A 7,354-nucleotide genomic window follows, 5' to 3' on the forward strand; every position below is an offset into this window, starting at 1 on the left:
GGTGGCCGCGGGGCAGGGCCATGCCATGCTCCTCCAGGTACCTGGTAGTGTGTGTGTGTGTGTGTGTGTGTGTGTGTGTGTGTGTGTGTGTGTGTGTGTGCGCGCGCGTGCGCGTGCATGGTTGGTTTGTGCGCGCGCGCCAAACATGGGTGCAGCTGATGTGTGTCCATGATACGGCTGATTAGAGTCACGCATCATCAGCCAGCCGTTGCAGTTCGTGGATGCCACGGCTCTGTAACAGCTACAACACATCCTCTGTCCGTGGTTTCAATCGCAGCTCACTCCCCATCTCATCTGCCCTCTTCACACGCGCACCTCTGCAGGCCCGCCACCGCCACCAGCATGTCAATCGCAACCTCAGTCGGCTGGTGCGGGGGCGCCGCCCCCAGCACGGCGCGCAGCTGCGCCACGTAGTTGGCGCAGTACTCCGCCGCGGTGATGGCCGGCAGGGTGAGGGCGCTGGGCAGCAGGCGCGGCACGTCCTGCAGGCGCCGGTCGTACTCGATGTCCTGCAGGGGGGAGGGGCATGCGTGCGAATTTGGGCGCGTGGGTTCGTCTGCGTGGGTGGGTGAAGAGCAGGGGCTGGGGAAGAGGGGTGAATGGAGGATAACGGTTGATTGGGCTATGGGGCATGGCTGGGCTCTTGGCAGGCTGCGAGCTTCTCATCATATGCGCCTGCACAAGCATGGCCGCCAGCCTGGATCCTCTACAAAGTGCAGCCAGGGTGCAGCCGAGCGTCATCCAGGGCCGCACCTGCACGATGGCGGCCGCCACCTGGCTCATGCGGCCGTAGAGCGCCGCCGCCTTGCCCGCGGGCGAGCCGCCTGGTGCGGCCTTGCCGCTGAGCGCCTGCCGCAGGGGGGCTGCCAGCAGCGGGTTGGCGGGCGACGCTTCTTGCTGCGCGCCGTCGTCGCACGACATGGCCAGCCGCGCCCAGCGCGACTTGGCGGCCAGGCGGAACCTGCAACAGGGGGGTTGCAGGCATTCAGCTAGGAAGGAACGCGGAGGTCACTGCTCGCGCACGCTGGCGCTTTTGGGATATCAACTATCACACTGCCTGGGGTGTGGACAGCCAACAAAACCTCCCGCAACTATCGAACACCCCCTACGGTGCTCCCGACATTTGAGCCACCCGACCCACCTGTCTGTGAGCCACTCTGCATCGCTGGGCAGGAACACGTCGCGCATCACCTCCAGCAGCCCCATGCCCGCCACCAGCGCCTCCGGCGGGAACTCCCCGCCCGCGCCGCCCGGGTGGTTGGTCAGCCCCGCCGTCGCCTGGGGGAGCGGCACGGCACGAGGGCTTCACTGGGGCCGTGAATCCGTGAGGCGGCACAGCAGGCAGACGGGAGGGTGCGCAGCAAACCCCACCTGTTGGGTCAAATGTCGATGGCGTTGCCATCGACAGCAAGGGCAGAGCCGGGAGGCTGCAAGATGAGAATCAAGCGCTCTCACTGCGCAGGGCACTGCCACCTCTTCACTTTCAAGGGCGAGAAGAGCGAGACTCAGCAGCCTCTGCCCGCAGCCCCCGCCTCCCAGTCCCCACCTCCAATATGCCCTTGCGCGCCGAGCTGGAGAGGAGGTGGTAGTTCTCAAAGCAGAGCTTGAGCAGCTCCTCCGCGTCGCGCTTGATGCGCGTCAGCATCGTGGACTGGGGGAGGGGACGGAGGGGCCGGGAGGCAGCGGGAGCGTCGAGTGAGGCGAAGTATGCGTGGGTGCTGTTTCGCACGCATGCACGCTGCACCTCCTTGCAGACACGCATCACTCCAATGCAAGCGCGACGCCCTGGCCATGAGCCTGGATGGCTCCAGGAGCGGGCGCCCGCGGGATCGTGTAAGACTCCTTATCATCCTGCAACAGCACCGAGCGCTCTTGCTGGTGGTCATCAGGTCAAATGGCCGCCGGCCCCCGCTGCTCCCTCACCTCCTGCTGCGTGAGGCTGCCGCCCATCGCCTCCTGCTCCAGCAGCGGCCGCAGCTGCCGCGCCAGCAGGTCGAAGCACGGCCTGCTCACGCTGGCCACGCCCGGCTTAAGCACCCAGCGCAGGTGGCTCATGGTCGCGTAGTTGCTGCGCACGCCATAGTGCCCCGCAAACGCCGTTAGCAGCCACGACCACTCGCCAGACACCTCCAGGCGGCGCTCGTCGCAGAGCTGAGGGCGTGGGGTGGGTCGGGTGCAGCCCAGCCTGTGGGTTGCGGCCACTCGCGCTCCGCTGCATGCCTAGTTGCGTGTGTGTGATGCTACGTCAACCCCCAAACATCCGTGGCGCCCAAGCCCTTTTGGTCACATCAAGAAAGGCGCAGAAAAAGGGGCCCCATGCAACCTGGCTGCTGCACTTTTCAGGGATCGCTGGCCCCAGCAGCCCTTGCGTCAGCAGCGCACCTGCGCCCTGAGCGCCGCCATCAGCAGGTAGTCATACGCCTGGCAGGAGCTGACCTTGAGCGTCCCGCGCCCCGCGCCGCTGACGTCACCGCCGCCGTCCGCCGGCGGCATCTCGCGCTGCAGCCGCGATATCGACAGCAGCACCTGCCCCGCCGACCCGCCCTCGCCAAACACTGTCACCCAGATGCCGGTAGCGCCGGCGCGCAGGGGCACCTGGCCGCCGTCCTCCTTGAACCAGCTGCAGATGCCGCCGCCAACCCCCGCCGTGCTGGCGCTCACGCCGCCATCGGCCCCGGGCATGGGCGCCTCGTCGTCCTCAAAGCCAGCGCCGGCGCTATCATCGCCGTCGGCCAGGGGGGCGTGCTCCATCCCGATCTGCCACAGGCGCTTGCACGACACGGCTCCCCTGGGGAATCAATGCAGCATGGTGCATCGTGCAGACATGACCTGAGCATCTGCCGCATCCCTGACAGGCTGAACCCTCGGAATACCGTCAACGATTTTCCTTTGGCGATCACCTCATGTCACTTTTGGGCCACCAGATTAGCTGCAACCGGGGCCATTTCAACTGCCAAGCGCAAACCAATCCCCCCCCCCCACCGTGCCAGCACGCCGTATCCGTCCGACACCTCCAGCACGATGTCTCTGTTGCCACAGTCCGGCTGCAGCTCATAGTTGGGGCTGCCAGGGAGCACGGCGCCACCAGAGCCCAGCCTGGAGAGGGGGGCAGGCAAGTGAGCCAGCGTTGGCAGCCCACCCAGGACATTGAGGCGGCAGTGAACGGCTGGGTGGTAGGGGCCGATTGACGGCATGCCAGCATTGCAGAGCGCTTGAGGGCAAAGAGTTTGCGCAACCACTTTCCCCGCCTACCCCCCTGCCTGCACCTGAAGCGCACGTCCACGGGCGCGAGGGGGTCGATGGGCGTGAGGCGCATGTGCACGGTGATCTGGCTGTAAGGGGCGCCCTTCTTGCAGGTGATCTTGTTCCACCACCCGGCGCCACGGCCCGGCAGCGAAAGCTTGGCAACACGCAGCTGAGGTTGATAGTGAAGTAAGCCCAATTCAGTTCGAACGGATGGCTGCTTTTGTGGATGGTACGCGTGGGCGCACACATGCACGTGCGCAGGCACGCACACATGTGTGCACGCATACGCGCATGCATGTGTGCGCCCATGCGTGCACGCTCATGTATGAAAGCACGCATGCTTGCGCGCCCGTGCGCACGTGTGCGCGCCCCCGCGCGCACACACACACACAAACACACACAAAATAAAACACACACACACACACACACTGCCCGAATGCATGCACGCATTCGCACACCAGTACAGCAGCGCTGTCATCCCGCCTCCAGCCTCCACCCCATTCCAGCTCCAGCCCCCGCCCCCCACCTTGATGACGCTCATGCGGTTGACAAAGGCGCCTGCGCTGAGCCGCTTGTCCGCGTCGCAGTCATCCCACACGATCTCGTTGCCGAGGTCAATGCTGCCGCCCTCGCTAGCCGCCAGGTGCGCCGGCAGCACAGCAGGCAGCAGCAGCGACGTGATGCCCAGCCCGGAGCGCAGGGGGGCGCACCCGCTGGACAGGAAGTAGGCGGCGTCCTGGTTGCCCTTGGCGCCCTCCACCATGCACACCTGGCACAGCGCGAGGCAGCCGCACAAGGTGCGTGGTCCTACCTAGTTCGCCACGCTTGTGCCATGCACCCCTTGCCAATGCCTCTGCTGCCCACGCGCAAAGGCACCTCGAGACGTACTCAGCCCCAATGCAGCCCCGGGTTAACAAGAACTGCAGTGGAGATCTGCCTGCCGCCCAGTACCGAAACAGGCCTCCTGCATTCGCCTGCCTCCCACCTGGCAGGAGCCCTCGTAGGCTAGAAACTTGCCCCACGCCTCAGACCGACGCATGCGCACGAGGTGCCCTGTGTTCCCCGGGCCTCGCTGTGGCGCGCCGGCGTCGCTGCCGGCGCCCGCACCCCGCACGTCCTCCTCCCGAAAAGGCGGGCCGCCACCGCCACCGCCGCTGCCGCCGCCCCCGCCGGAGGGCTCGTCCCAGCGGCGCCGGAACTTGCGCGCTGCGGCGGCCGCCATCGCGGCGTCATCGAGGGCGAGCCCGCTGGCCGCCGCAGACAGTCCTGATGGGCTGCGCGGCGGTGCCGAGCCGACGGGCGGGCCGCGTTGGGATGGCAGGCGCGCGATGGCGGCGGAGCGGAACGACTGGTGTCGGTCACGCAGACGCACGCCGCCGGTCGCGTCGTCACCGCCGTCCTGGGGCGCGTAGTACGCGCCTGCATGGGTATGTGCACCCGCATGCGTGGATGGTGATACGTATGGCAGGGCTTCCAGGAGCGTGGCGCGGCCTCCTAATCCTAGCAGCAGCAGCAGCAGCAGCAGCAGCAGCAGCAGCAGCAGCAGCAGCAGCAGCAGCAGCAGCAGCAGCAGCAGCAGCAGCAGCAGCAGCAGCAGCAGCAGCAGCAGCAGCAGCACCAGCGGCGGCGGCGGCAGCGGCGGCGGCGATGGCGGCACCTCTTGCCATGCAGAACCCTTGCCGCACCTATGGTATCGGGGCGTTCATGCTCGCCCTCATAGTATCGGTCCTCATCGCCACCTGACGACCCATACTGTTGTGGCCGCGCGTAGTGCGGCGCCGCCATTCCGCTGGCTGCCCTCTGCCGCGCGCCGTTGCGCTCTTATCACGCTCTGCGGGTCCGTCCAGCCACCGCCGCAGCGAAGGGAGTGGCGTGAAATAAGCCTTGAAGGCATTTAGCACAGCCAGAGAGCTGGTCAGAGAGCTGCCTCAGTGCTGCGGCGCGTGTTGAGGGCAGCACTGCTGGCGCGCGCTTACTGCAATGTGTCCCGATCGGCCGTTGCGGCACCAAGGTCGAGCAGGCGCACCTAATTATTTTTGTGTTCGGGTGGCAAATCTCTTGCAACGGCCCTTGCGATGTACAGGCTGCACGCTGCAACAACCAGCTTCGTTGTTGGCTGTCGACGGTCCGGGGCTCACCACTCAACGTATGCGTTAATCGACGTAATATATTACACCATGGCCGATTGGATTGATCCTGCGCAGGAGAGCCGCGAGAACCCGGATCGAGCGACTGGACCGGCTTCCCCAGGGGTGTTTATGTACTTGTAAACTTGCGCAAAGAAAAGCTCGCAAACCTTATCACGGGCACCTTCATCCGTGTGCTCTTTGATGAGTTGGGGTGGCTATCAAGACGGCCGACCTGCGCGCTGGTTGCGCCTGTGCGACGCCATCACTGCCCCATGCTTGCGGGAGGCAAATGCAAAGAAACAAGGATGCAACACACGCACCACTCATGCTTGAATTGATGGCCCATATGCGCCTATCACACCGTCCCGGGGGTTGACCATGACTTTTGACTGGTGAAGCAGATACCGTACGCGCCTCATCCCGGATGAGGGGGCAGACCCCAACTGCCTGGTGCCTACCCTGTGGAGTGACTGCAGCAGCATGCCACTGCTCAGCCTTGTAGTGAGGCGCAGGCATGAGGGACTGGTCGCGCGCCTGCTGGTGCTGCACAACCAAGCAGACCCTGACAGGCAGGACCGCAATGGAAGCAGCCCAGCTGCAAAAAAAAGGAGAATTTTGTTGCTTTGATGGAAGCATGCAAGCATTTGAGCTTGAATTAGCCAGGAATTGTTGTGCAGGAGGTTGGGGTGGCAGCATCGCTGCCTCCCCCTCGAGGCGAGGTGGCCATCTTGTGTTGAGGCAAGGGGCACAATGTTGCATTGGCCTTCTTGATGAGGCGGGTGCATATATGCAGTCAATGAACAATGAGGGCATACAGGGCCGCACGTGCCGGCATCTAAAGCCGAAGTCACGACGCGTGGCGACAGTCTGCTGTGCTTGCTCGTCGAGCGTCGCGGGCGGTGGTCAATGCTAGGGACACCTGCGGCCGCGGCTGCAGTGCACCGCGCAATTATGCATGCAGGCTGCAGCTTGCGCGCTGCCCGCCAATGCGCGCATGCTTTTTGATCTGGGCGCCGATATCGGGCGTGCGACACCGACAGCTCAACCGCTCTGTCCCATCCGGCGTCAATCATCTGGTGCCTGTACTGTAGTGTGAAGTTTCAAAGCCCATTAAGAGAGTGCAAGTAGGTGAGTGTCGATGCTGCCGACGCTGACGACGTGCGCAAGCACTCATGCGCGCCTCGCTAACGCTTGGCGCAAGCCCGGCGCCACACAACTCGTTTGGCACCTGCATGGTAAGGCAGCACAGACGCAGCTGCAGCGGGAGCACGAGCCAGCAGCAAAGGTTGCGGCGGTGGTGGCTGGCAGCGACGACTAGATGCACTGGCCGGGGCGCACGGCAGCAGCAATTGCAACTTGCTCACATGACTGACGTGAAAAAAGTGCCGGCGCAAATTATTGAGCGGCATGTGTGGTGCTGAGGGCATGCCCTTGAGCACCTACGCAGGTGCTCAAGCACAGTCAATGGCTGACAACGGCTACGTAGCAGCGCAGTCATCTTTGATCTGCTTATCTGAGAGGCACATGCAACACGCGTTGCGCCGTACTTGGCCCGGGTTTGAGGCCAATTGGAGGTTGTGGGCGATACTGTAGAGTACAGAGCAGGATGTTGTTGCTGCTGCAATCCAGTCTTGTCAACACAGTATTTGAGCCGTTTTCGTGTCATCGATGCAGCTTTCATCTCCCAGCCGGAAGCAAGCAGCTTGCCCGCCAGCTGGTCGTCCTGGTATGCATACCAACGTGTGGGGACTGGACATATGTACAGCTGCTCGGCTGCTAAAATGAACAGCTGCTCTGTCCACTCCCCACACGTTCCACTGAAATCAAATGTCTGTCTGCTCCACAACACCAATTCATACATGTGTCGGCAGTTTACGCGTGCCCCGCCTGCTGGCGAGTGACACGGTGCGCGAGAGCCACTGTCACCGCCCTGTCTGCCCGATCCCTGTGCTGTGTGTGGGGTCTGTAGCTGCACAGGA

General features: G+C 64.0%; 1 protein-coding gene across 1 annotated transcript; it reads right to left on the bottom strand.

The window, feature by feature from the left end:
- Positions 1–290: 290 nt before the first annotated feature.
- Positions 291–5,031, bottom strand: MNEG_4464 (hypothetical protein; the record flags this gene model as incomplete). Its single annotated transcript, XM_014047056.1, has 11 exons — positions 291–509; positions 754–961; positions 1,142–1,278; positions 1,547–1,651; positions 1,924–2,151; positions 2,383–2,788; positions 2,983–3,096; positions 3,267–3,415; positions 3,773–4,015; positions 4,232–4,665; positions 4,932–5,031. 11 exons carry the CDS (start codon positions 5,029–5,031, stop codon positions 291–293), a joined length of 2,343 nt encoding a protein of 780 aa, XP_013902510.1.
- Positions 5,032–7,354: the final 2,323 nt, after the last annotated feature.

Source organism: Monoraphidium neglectum (assembly GCF_000611645.1).
Source record: "Monoraphidium neglectum strain SAG 48.87 unplaced genomic scaffold scaffold00621, whole genome shotgun sequence".
NCBI lineage: Eukaryota > Viridiplantae > Chlorophyta > Chlorophyceae > Sphaeropleales > Selenastraceae > Monoraphidium > Monoraphidium neglectum.